This window comes from Cyanistes caeruleus, chromosome 3, assembly GCF_971803275.1.
Source record: "Cyanistes caeruleus chromosome 3, bCyaCae1.hap1.1, whole genome shotgun sequence".
Taxonomy (NCBI): domain Eukaryota; kingdom Metazoa; phylum Chordata; class Aves; order Passeriformes; family Paridae; genus Cyanistes; species Cyanistes caeruleus.
Window position 1 is genome coordinate 88,758,352 of NC_141703.1, and position 12,935 is coordinate 88,771,286.

The window sequence follows — 12,935 nt, forward strand, 5'->3', positions numbered from 1 at the left end:
ACTGTGTGAGTGACGTCTAAATATATTTGAACAGTCTTAATGAGATAATTCAGAATTCAAGGGGATCAGTATATTTAATTATTGCTAAAAGTAAAACTTAGACATGCCATCACTAGAACAGAGTTAGTATCTGTAGCCTGACTGTCTTGATCTAGGTGATCCATATCAGGGAGCAGTAGGGGACTTGAATGCATTTGGTGGATTATGGGGAGCATTGTGAACTAATGGAGGCAACACTGTACTCTGCCTCTGTAGTTCTGGGTTCTCCCAGCTGTCACTGGCTGTCCTGTGTGATCACTGTATCTTGATCTCTAACACAGGTATTAATACCATTTTGTATCTCTATTATGAAGTGTTTCAAAAATTTATTGCTGAAGACACTATTTAAAAAGTAGGATTTATGTGTAATATGCAAGTGTAATAACTCAGCCTGATGGTTTTGCATTTGAAATTGTTTCCATTAATAAGGTTACAAACAGAAAACAAAAGAAACCCCGTTTTCCTTCTCACTAGAATGTCGGAACAGTGTTGGGAAATGCATAAATATAGGATATAACCCAGAATATATTCATAAGATTTTACATGCCGCTGTCTTCTGTAGAGCTACATATATAAATTACTTGATTATTCAGAATTCTAATTAGTTAAAATCACAGACTTTGGTACCATTAGTCAAAAGTGTGATTCTTCTGTGTTTTTCTTTTCCAAACAGATGAAGCGTGCCAGCCAGAATAGCGAAGGAACTGTTGGTTTGTTGACTTACCCTGTGCTTCAAGCAGCAGATATTTTGCTGTACAAGTAAGAGGCAGAATGTGAGCCCATGGGCAATGTCTTTGCAGCTGCATTGGAATGAATGCTTGTCAGGTCAACATGCTAACTTATTGAGCAGGGGAGCTGTGTGTGATTAGATCACACCAGTTCCAGAAGACTGGAAATGGATGACAGGCTCTCGAGTGGCTGGTTGAAATCTAGCCGGATTAAAAAGCTACTGACGGGGCTGTAAAGAGCATAAGCTGGTGACATGAGAATAATTCTTAGGGAATTATAACAGACTGGTGTTTAATTATACATATTGCACATTCACACAGATTTGCTTTTTTTAAAGTAGTTATGCTTTATTTTATTCAGTGTATTGTAGAGGTACTTAAACTGTATGTTGTATACCAATATTAGTGGGGGATTCTGTGTAGGCCAGTTCATACTGATGAAAAAGAGTGAGTTACTGACTGCAGCTGGGCTGGTTTAGTTTTCTGAACTGTGTTCTGTGCTGTACTGTGTGCTGCACTGGAAATAGCCCCTAGTGAGGGACTGGGAACTCAGCATGCCTAGGCATGTAAGCTGGCAGATAGAATTTGTAGTGCATTGTCATGACTGGTTGTATTTCATAATATGATTTAAACTGTCTCAGTAAGTAAATGTTAAAGACAGTGCACCGTGTATGAAATATTTTTGTGTTCAGAACTTAAATACTTTGTGGCATTGTTCTGAAGGAAATTGTAAGTATTGGTTGGGACAGAGAAGTAACACAGGGCTGAAGACAAGGATGTCAGGTCAGACTAACCAAGATTAACCAGTTGTGAATTCAGAAAAATGTATCTAGAGAAATTACATGTTAATTGATCATAGTAGGGAAAACACTGTTAGGTGAAAGGACTGTTAGAAGACCAAGAAATGGTATTTCTAATTTACCTAAATTTTAACTGAAAATAGAAGGAAGCAAGCAGAAGTCAAAATTTTTTTGACTATTATAATGATTTTATTTAAAGCGAGTCCCATCTGATTGTCAAATATTTGAGTGATTTGAGTGTCAAATGTTTAAGGGTGAAATTTAGACACATTTATCGGCAACCATGTTGTTTTGATTGAGCTCAACTGTGTCTGTCTCTTCTACCTCTAATAAGATCAGGTGTTTCATCTTTCCTTAGTAAAGCCAGTGGTTTGTTGGCTGCTTATCTGTATTAACAGCAGGCTGTCCACACAGACCACAAAACAAGGAAGTGAAAGAGAAACAATATGTCTTTGCAGAAATTTGACTTAATATCTTTAATAAGAAATGTTTTAATGTAAACAAAATTTGAGGAATGAGAATTGGTGAGAAAGAGAAACACAGGAAGAGAACAGGAGTCACGAAGTAAAATTTAAGAGCTGGAAGAGGGGGAGAAACAGTACTAGCTCAGATGAACCAAGGATCAAAGAGACAGGAAAATGGACAGAAGGTAAATACATGACAGAAAGGAGTAAAAATAGCACCAGAATAGAAATATTTAAAAAGCAAGGAAAAATGCAAGGTATCATGCAGAGACTTTTATAGAGATAATATGTTTTCTGTTTAGTGGAAAACTTGGTGAATATGGAACCATTTTGGCATATGGAAACATTTCTTTTGACCTGCTTAAAGGATATTGATTATGGTAACTGGTTTTCTCTCAGTTATAGGGCACTGTAATTTCCTATTGACTACTGTAACTGCTTTTAGGTTGCCTTGCTGGCTGGTTTGGAATAAAGGTGGACAAATTGATTTCTGGATGTCGGCCCAGTAATTCAGAATCAGAGAGAATGAGTACCGTGTTGATGGAAATTTTTTGGGAACTTTAAAGATGCATAGTGAACTTCCTTGCTTTGGAACATGTCCAGTATTCATAGCTGAATACCCCATAAGCCTTAGGAAAAAAATCTACTGGGGGATGGGAGAGTAATCAAAAGCTGGCAAGATTTCAAGTCTGCCTCATCTGAAAGAATCATACATTTTTAGCAAGTATGATTAACTGTGGGAAAGAATCACCAGGGGAAGTAATGGATTCTTCACCTCCTCATGTCCTCTGATGCAGATTGTGTTTCCCTCCAGAAGCGCATTCAAGCCATTGAGTTCAATACAGAAGATCAAATTATCCTTTGAATCTAGCAGTTCTAATCTTCTAATAACACTTGTGACAATACAGCCACTGGACCACATGATTTATACAATTGTGGTGAGGAAGAAACACTCTTCTTTCCTTCCCTCAATACCTTCTCAGTAGTAGCTCCACAACAAGTTATGCTTACCTGAGGCTGGACATGACAAGGTGCTTGCACTTTATGCCTTGCAGATCTTTCTTACTTTGTTTGCACACTATAACATGTGCTCTTTGATCTCTAAAGAGATACCACAGAAGCCTTTCTTTGAGCTGAGTTTAATGAGTTGCTCATACAGGTATCTTTGCCATATATGTCTTCACAAAGGGCTATTTTTGCCCTTGCTTATGTGCTTCAATTCAGCATAAAAAGTAGAGTCATCCTTGAATATGTTCGGTTTAGGATCTTGTTCCCACAGTACCTATACCTAGCTGGGAATGAGTGTTTGGCTCAATCTGGCCCTCAGTCATGGCAGAAGCTGTGACAGTCTTGAGAAACATTTCAGCAGAACCAGAGAGCTTTGCTGAGTTTCCTGTATCTGTCTTTTATTAAAAGGTCAACACGTGTTCCTGTTGGAGAAGATCAAGTCCTGCACCTGGAGCTAGCCCAAGATATAGCACAACATTTCAACAAGAAATATGGAGAATTCTTTCCTGTGCCCAAAGCCATTTTAAGTGAGCTGGTCTTGGTTATTTTTTTTCCCATAACTGCACTTCTAAGTTGAAGATGGATTTAAATATTGTGGAAATAGTTTCAGGGCCCAAGAAGATGGGGCAAACTGATATAAAGGGAGTGGAAAATTAAAAACTGTCAACAAGAGACTAGAGGCTGTGAAAATGAACTCCAAGATAGATATAAGGCTTTAGAAATCTATGGTCGAGGAGTGTATGTGACGTCTGGTATTCTAGTCCAGGGGGCCAGATGCACTCCACTGCTGTCAGTCAGCCTTGCTCTTCAAGTACTGAACTTTTAAGAGTAGGGTCTCTATTCCATGTTGCTCATTCAGGAGATATGTAACAAGGCAAGAGACCTCTAGCAAGCAGAATTCTTCAGTGTCTGAGTGGGAGCTGTTTACTTTAAGCATGCTGAACAGCCAGTTGGTTTGTATGCACAGCGCTCCAATTTTTTTTAAGGGTGTTTAATATGTGCTTGAATATTTCAATATGTGTCTGCCACAGAGCTTAAGACTTTACGGTTTTTGATCTTACACTCAGGAAGACTTATAAGGAAAATCTTCTCAGCCATTTTTGAGCTATAAGGTCATAGGCCGGGGGGGTGAGGAGGAGTCAGATGGCGCAAATGGCATGTTTGTTAAGAAACGTGAAGAATTGGGCAAGGATGAAGCGTTGCATCTTTGTTGTAAGTAATGTAGAGGAATGCACAGCAGAGACCTTCGCCCCCAAAAGGGCAAGGAGCTCTCAAAAGACAGGCAGTAATAAACCTTTCTCAATTTTCAAGCCTCAGTGACAAAAATGGTGTTAGACTTAGAGTGGAGTTTTGAGAATTTTAGGGATTGCAAACTCTGCAGTTTCTAATTGAGTACTAAGCATTATAAAGAGGAGCTGAGTGTAGCCTGTGATGCAGATGAGACTGTTTACCATTAAATGAAAAGCTCATTTGAAAAAAAGAAAGGAGAAAAAAAATTCATTTTGCTCCCAAAAAGCATTCCTTCTTAAGTTCACAAGTATTTGCAAACCAACAAAATATCCTAGATGAATGGTGAAGATAGACTCATTCTCATTCACATTCATCTCATATTCAGACTCATTAGCTGTAGACAATTGAATTACCTGCACTCTTTCAAATTTGCTGAAAAGGGACAGAAAGGGATTTCAAAGCACTTTCTGGGGCAATCTGAACTGTAAGCTGGAAGAACCCTTATCCTTCCACTGAGTGCATAGGCCATCTATGAGCAGTATGCAGGTAATTTAGTTTGATATATTAGGTGTCTAAAAACAATTGGTGTGAGTACTCTGTAGATAACTGATACTTTATGTACTCCATGAATGATATTTCTTGGTGAAATGCTGAAACAGTGTGGGTTGATGCTGTTAAGGTACATCACAATATTCTCCTAATGCTATTAATCTATTACATTACATACATTTATCTTAGCACTTGGTACAATACCCACACCTTTCTTATCTGAACAGTGCTTTACATATAACAGAGCTGGTCAGTGTTGACTTAGAGAGTTTTAATAACTGCTTTTACTGAGATTTAGGAGCATTGCCAAGAGATTTTGAGTGGAAGAGTTTCCTGAAATAAGGAGATTAACTGTTTATGGAATTCTTATATTTTTTTTTACCAGTGGAGTTAACTTGTTTCTCTACTGTCAGAACCTTTCAGTAATATGAAGTAATAGAAGGAAGGAGAAATTTGGGGGGTGGAAATCAGCTTGTGAGCCACATAAAATACTAGGAGCAGCCCCAGCAGAAGTTCCTGCTTAGTGAGGATGGGAGAGATGTAACAGGCTTCATTCAGTTTGTGACAGGAGAAAGGTGGCTTCTTAGAAGGACAGGAAGGGTGCAAGGACTAAACAGAGCATACATGATTATGCTCACAATTCATTTTTGAGCAAGGATAAACAGCTTCATCATATAGCTGCACATCGTTCTTAGCAATTGTCATGAGAAACCATTGTCTAAGCTCATAACTCTTTTTCTTTTTTGAAGGTACAACAAAGAAAATAAAATCCCTCAGAGATCCATCAGTGAAGATGTCCAAGTCAGACCCACAGAAGTTGGCTACTATTAACATAGCAGACAGCCCTGATGAAATCGTGCTGAAATTTCGCAAAGCTGTGACTGACTTTACCTCGGAGGTGACCTACGACCCCGCCGCTCGCCCCGGTGTCTCCAATCTGGTGTCCATTCACGCTGCAGTAACAGGGCTTAGCATCAAAGAAGTGGTGCACCAAGCCACAGGTCTCGACACTGCTCACTACAAAATGGTGGTAGCTGAGTCAGTTATCCAAAAATTTGCACCTATCAGGAATGAAATCAAGAAACTCCAGGAAGACAAGTCCCATCTGATAAAGGTTTTAGAGGATGGAGCAGAGAAAGCCAAAGAACTGGCTGTTCCTGTTTATCAAGAAATAAGGAGACTGGTGGGATTTCAATAGAAGCTGCTGAGTAGTTGCAAGGACTTTTATATCATGGGACAGAGATTTGTTATTTGTAATAAAATCATTTATTAATTATTAATCGTTTTGGTTTGAAACAAAAACTTTTTTTTCCTGGAAGATCCAAAGAGTACGTTGAATATGATTGCACTAAAATGTGCATGAAGCCAGGTATTTCCAGTGGGACCAGCATTAAGCTTATCTGGATAGTCAGAGGGAGGACAGAAGCAATCACAATTCACAAAGAAATTGTGCAAAAGCAGATTATAAGGTTGCCTATGTGGGTTTTTGGATTTTTTCACTGCAAGAAGATGAAGTGTAGGCAAGGTGATCAGAATCTAGCAGAAAGATTTGTAATCCTCTAAAGAATGTACTTATCTGTGTATGTGATCTTGTTACACTTGGACAGTTTATCCTATTGGGGATTATTCAGCTTTGATATGGTGATTCAACATGCTTTTGGACAACCAGAATAAAAGCAGATATTTAAAAATAAATGCTCAGGATGATGAAGAGAGAACTTACTGCTTCTCCCTATAGTGTCTTCAAATTCATTGTGAATTTTTTTTCTATCTATGTAGTTTATGTGAAGTGAATTCCATTTCTGCCATTTGTGCCTTCCTGCTGGTCAGGGCTAAGGTACTTCAGTGAGACATGACATGTGCTTCAGCTGCTCCTTTTTCACCTGCTGTTCTGTTTAGCAGGGAGCTCCAGGATTTTCAGTTCAGCAGCAAGTCTAGGATTGCTTTAAGAAAGGTGTAGAAGAAAAGATGTAATCCTGAATCAAAGGAATCTTGAATTGAGAATCAGAGAACTTTTTGTAAAGTTTACAAAATTGCTTCTTTAAAAAATTGTGCCAAGGTCAGAGCCAGAATAGTTGAATAGATCTTTATGGACTCTTCACTACTGAGCCTTGAGAAAGTGTAGTGATGGGAGAACAATGTTAGCCTGCCCTGATCTGAGGCCTCAGAAGTTCCACAGACTTGGACCCACGAATTGTGGCACTTGTTGGGGAATGTGTGGCAAAGGGAAATTGCCAAAAGGAGACACCATGTTCTGAAGAGGGGTAGTAGTACATGTTAAAAGGTAATGAAAGTCCTGTGCCAGCTTATTTAACTATGGCATTGCACTTTATGGTGCTGTGTTTGAAATTGCTGTACTGTAATGTAAATTGAGTTAATCCTGTACTCTGGGAGCTCATAACCACTCTATGCCTGTGGCATTTGTCGTGAAGGATTGCAGTCTTACATGACTGAGGTAGTGAAACTCAGGTGGTTGTTTCTACATAGTGCAGTTGGTTGATTAGTTGTTCTGGGTTTTTTCTAAAAAGCAGTATTTAGTTAATTATAATGAGTTTATTTAGAAAGAAATATTTAATTTTCCAAAACATAAAGTTGAGGACTGAGTGTATCCAAATCTGTGCTGAGACCTGTATTTATTTGTTAGGAATCTGAAGAAGAGAACTGCCATGCAAGAACTTGATGATGAGAGATTTTCTAAAATTAATCAAGACTAGAGAAGCAGAGTGGATGGAGACAGAGTGATTGGAACCAAAATCAGTATAGACAAGCCTAAAGTAATTACCTCTGGAAATAATATTGAAAAATTGTCCCTGGTTTCAACTAAACCGTAGTGGATAAGGAAAGGGCGTGTTATAACTGTACATATTTATGTAGTTCTACAGAACTTTTGTCAGTGTTTAACAGCTGCATTAGGGCACTAAGATGAAAAATTAAAGCACACAATTACTGCTACTTCCTGACTTGACATAAAATGTTTACTGTGGCACTTTTTAACATAGATTGATTTCAGCAAAGGTCCTGCAGTATGTACCTTGAGAGAAGTTAACACTGTCCTCATGAAGACTCTGAAAATCTTTAATACTAATGTATCTAGTGTCTACCTGTACCTCTTTTTCACTAGCAAAGACAGAAGCATATATTCAAAAGACAAATCAGAGTTTCAAGGTCTCTTTACACTTCTGATACTCAAATCATCTAATAGATAGAGTTGCCATTCAACACATCTTCTCTGCAGTGGAAGGGAAATAGGAGCATTCATGGGAGGGGTTGACATGACCAGGTAATTTTGGTTTGTTACTTAAACTATTCTGAGCAATCTTCCAAAACTGTTAGATTCTTTTTCAGAAAATCATGTAAGTAAAGCAGGGAAAAAAACTCTTCAAAAGAGCCTTTTCTTTGGGGTAGGGGTTTAAGGCATTACATATTTTGTTGTGTTTCAATCAAATTCACTAATTTGCCTCTTTTTAATTCAATAATACATTTGGGTTCTTTCCTTCCCTTTCCCCATGTCAATCAAACAAGTCTTATTCATCTGATCTATTTCCTTCATTTAAGGAAATATATATGGTTTTTTATGTTCAGAAAAGTTAAACTTTATATAAAATGAATATATTAACCTACTGATTCTCGAGTTAGCTTTTTATTTTAGTTTCTCCTGTGGAGGAATTTTCAAAATAACATGTTTGCTCAGTGAAATAATCCAGATTCCATTAGCAACCATGATCTTTAGAATCCCTTGAGAGGAAACAATAAATGTAGATGTTTGCAGGTATCTGTTGCCTATTTCAGTTTTCTTAGAGCATGTTTTTTCTGTAAAATTAACCATCTTGGCATTCAGGTGGATTAGCTGAACTTGAAGCAATGAATTGATTCCAAGCTGCTCCCTCCTCTTCTGCCTCCCTGTTTCTTCTTGGGAATGTTTTATAAGCACCCATTCTACATAGAACAGCTAGAACAATTCAACAGTTAGAACAGCTGTTTAGAGAACAATTGTTGGAGAAGACTTGATGCTCTGTGTTTCATAATTATTTGTTTGACACTAACTCTAGTGCTGGGGACTTAATGTTTGTTTGCAACAAAGTAGATGCACTCCCAAAACGCATTTTCATGTTTGTTTTTATCCATCACATTCTCTAAGACTTCTCTGTGATGACAGCTGAAGTGCAGTTGGTGGGAAGTCTCTGCAGAAGCACACTCCTCATCCCAGCTGCAGTGTGGAATGTACATACCCTGTGGTATATTGGAAGTTACTGTAAAGTGTTCTTCCAGGACAGGGTGGGACAAAGCTCCAAATACATCTTTCCTAATTGAAGTAAAAAGAGCCAAAAGGTGGAGAGATATCCTTACCCCTTGCTGTGTTGCTCACTGAAGAAGAGGAAGCAGAAACAATGATCCTTTATTTAGAATGCGTTGGTAATTTGCGCCTTAGACTCAAAATCTTCTCTTTTGCCATTCCTGTATGTTAGTGCACCTGGCCTACTGCAGATCCAAATCACTACATATGTATCAGACATAGCATCTCCTGGTAAAACCCACTCACCTCTAGAGATAAACCATCAACTCCACAGTGAATTACTTGCAAATATATAACAAAAACATTTTCACACTTGAGAGATTTATTTTTCCAGCTAGTTGTTCCCAAGAAGTCATGATATCACATAGTGAGTCTCAGCTCTGTGCTTTCAATTTAGAGCACAGAGTTTACTGAGAATTTTAGATTCAGATTCAGAATCTAGATTTAGATTCAATGTTTTCTGTAACAAAGATTACAAATGATGGTTGGCCCCATAAATTAACCCTGGGACTGCTCCAGAATGCATCCCTGCCTCAGATAGCTGGAGTGAATGGATATTGTACATTATACCGGAACTTAATTGTAACTCTTTAAAGATGTGGTTGAAGTATACTTAGTTTTCAAACACCATGACCTGGCTTCTCAGATTCCCCAGAAGGCTTTCTGCATATTTCTGATTCAATGTGTGTTTATCTACAATCAATTCAAGCAAAGTTCCTTTGCAGGATTATGGCTGCATCCATTAAAGGCTGAGGAATTCATAAAAGTGAGCTGAAAGTCTAAGGAAGGAGAGTGAAATGGGATCCTTGGGGACTGACCTGCATCTAAATGTTTTGGGAACCATAGGTTATCAAAGCAAATGTTTTCTTATCTTTGGTTAGGGCCATCATGATCCTGACAACAGTGTAGTAGTAAATACTGGTGATGAAAGTGTGTTCTTTCAGTGCTCCAGCTTGGTTAGATTTATGTTCAGTACAACAGATGGCTCTTTCACCATTTTGGTCTGTGCATTTAAGCTCTTGGATGCTGCCTACCTGGTTTTTTTTGTGGCTGATGGTCTGCTGCACAGAGAGAAATAGACTAGCAAGCTGGTATAGGAAGTCTAGTGGAAAAAGGGTTTTGTTCAGGAAATATATTACCTGTTCTTGACAGGAAAACAAAACCCCTCTTTTTGCTGTGTTGGGCAGTCTAATTACCTTTAAATTATTTGATCTGTTCATTCTTTCTAGGTAAATTTGACAGTAGCTGCAAGAAGAATGTCTATGTATTGTGGAGTCAAAAGCCTTGGAAGGACCCAGACATCTCGAATCTTTTCTAAAGTCTCTTACATAGTGGGACTTTACTGTTAGCATCAGCCAGTTTTGGGAAAAATGCTGCAGCAAAACTGTAATCATATGTGACATTAATTTATCTGCTTAAAGCTTTTGTGTTTTGGTTTGGGTTTTTTAGCTCACTAGGCTGTGAAAGAAGACTTGTTAAATATTGAATTCCCAGCTAAGCTTTTTATTGTATAGTCCTGTCCAGATGATAGCTGAAATAATGGAAAATTCTCTTCATTATCAAAAGATTCTGCTCAGATTCTCACTGTCTTTTCTGTTAGTCTGCTGGTTGTGCTAATAGTCATATTGTGGAAGTATTTATTTTACCTGCAACAGTCCCATATTATTATGGAAATGGAAGATTCAGTGATCACTTGTAGGCAGGAGCCTTGTTGTCACAATTATTTTGTATAAAACCAAATGCCAACTTCCTGCACAGGTAAACAGTTTAACACCTGGGAAGATGTTCTGCCACTGTTGTAAATTGCTGTCACAGAACACTGTGACTGAAGATGAGATTATCCACTACAGGAGTGGTCTCGTGCTGCCTGTGGACATAAAGTTAAGCACTGAGCTTAACTCTGTTGTGCTGTCATGCTCTCAGCATTCCAACATGGCTGTGAGACAGGAACAGAGCAAATCTGTGCCACACCAGAAGGCTAGATCAGTTCCAGATGTGCTACATTTGCTGTATCTGCAAGATGAAATGTCAAGACAAGAGTTGCAGAACAAAAATCCTTAAAAGTTATTAAATGTTTGGAAGTACAGCAAGCTTGTAAAGCTTGGCTTATAGGGCCTGTGATAGCGTGGTCTTAGCCTCACTCATATGCAGCTGACAGGAGCAGTCACACAGCTGAGTGTGATGGTGGCATAAGGTAAGCCATCTGCTTCTCAGTGCAATAATCTAAAGACAGAATGAGTCTAATTTGAGGGGTTACTGGATTAACCATCACAGGTGGGAAATAACAGTTTATGGCAGAGCAAGGTAGTACCACATCTCTCTTGTGTCCTAAACCATTCTGAAAACAGGTGCTCACAGTTTTCATGAGGTGGGGACATGCTGCATGAACAGCATCACTTGTCCCACTTGCTGTTGTATCTGTGCCTCTGCAGTTCCTCTAATTTCAGTTTGGCGTGACTTTATTGTAATCAATGTGAATTGATAGTCACATGCTGATAAAATTCATGGAACTTTAGTTTGAAACACTGGATGTATGCTCTCTACTATCTTTGGTGAAAAGTTCTTTCCTGATGCCCCAGGATTTATAGAAAGAAATCATTAAGCCAAATAAGAAGGAACTTATCAAAACAAGGCTATTCTCTGGCATTTTCTGGTGTAGCTGATTTCTGGCTTCATTCACCTTGTTTACCTTTGTGCTTCCTCCCCTGAGCCACATCCCTCTCTGAGTAAAGTAAAACCTGCATGTTGAATGTTGTGATACTGACTTTTTATTGTGACTGGAAACAGTTGGTCAAATATATTTGAAGAGTCTCTTTGTGGTGTTTGCTGAATCAATAACAAAGATTTCAAGAAGTGCCTCTTGAGTATTTAAGCCAAGAAATATCTATGAGTGGTTTGGGTTTGCTCTGCCCATACTTACTCCTTCATGGCCTGTCTGGCAGATGTTCCTACAGCAAGAATGTGAGAAAGAGAAATTTTCTCCTTAGGGCTGTAGGCCAAATGTAAACTGTGAGTGGCAGTGTGGCATCCATTATTTTTAGGCAGTCCTCATTAATTTTCTCTTAGTGATCTAACTGTTTGCACACCCCCAAAGTTAAAATTGTGTGGATATTCAGGGGAAAAAGCATTGGATGTCAACAACTAAACCCATTTCTGTCTCGGAGCCTTTGTGTCTTTGCTATGCATGCACACTGGCGCATGAGGAAGAAGGGCCTTGGGAGGAGAGGATTACTGTTGTCACCATTGAGACAGCTGATCCAAACTGTGACACTCCTACCTTAAGTTCACCAACATGAACCCCCCTAGAAGGAAGCTGTGAAGTGCATGAATTTACTGAGTACACTGCACAAGTGCTGCAGGTTCTGTATTATTGGTGTGACCTGTTGGTGTTTTTTGGTGTTTAACCCTTGCCAAAATGGCCCAAGGATGTGCTGGGATTCCAAAGATCTCAAATCTCTTATGAAGAAAGGCTGAGAGAGCTGGGCCTGTTCAGCCTTGAGAAGAGACGTCTCTTCTTGAGAAGAGGGGACCTCATGAGTGTCTACAAGTATCTGCAGGGAGGCTGTCAAGAGCATGGAGCCAGGCATCCAGTCACACCATTCCTGGTGGTGCCAAGCCCTAGGACAAGAGGCAGTGGACAGAAACTGATGGACAGGAAGTTCCATCTGATCACAAAGAACTTCTTTACTGTGCAGATGCACTGGAACAGATTGCCCAGAGATGTTGTAGAGTCTCTCTCACTGGAGATATTCCAGAACCATCTGGATACAATCCTGTGCCACACGCTCTGGGAGGATCCTGCTTGAGTAGGGAGGTTGGAGCA

The 12,935-nt window shown here is 39.0% G+C and overlaps 1 protein-coding gene across 8 annotated transcripts in view; it reads left to right on the forward strand.

The window, feature by feature from the left end:
* The window catches only part of WARS2 (tryptophanyl tRNA synthetase 2, mitochondrial), a 40,083-nt gene extending 32,313 nt beyond the window's left edge, over positions 1–7,770 (forward strand). For 6 of the 8 annotated variants that reach the window (XM_086882810.1, XM_086882813.1, XM_086882816.1 and 3 more), the window contains 3 exons: positions 713–798; positions 3,448–3,566; positions 5,568–6,536. In XM_086882810.1, the coding sequence (XP_086738936.1) occupies positions 713–798; positions 3,448–3,566; positions 5,568–6,016 (654 nt within the window). In that variant the 3' untranslated portion in view covers positions 6,017–6,536. Of the gene's footprint in view, positions 1–712; positions 799–3,447; positions 3,567–5,567 lie in introns of all 8 variants that reach the window. The other 2 variants (XM_086882812.1, XM_086882811.1) reach the window with 1 other exon arrangement.
* Positions 7,771–12,935: the final 5,165 nt, after the last annotated feature.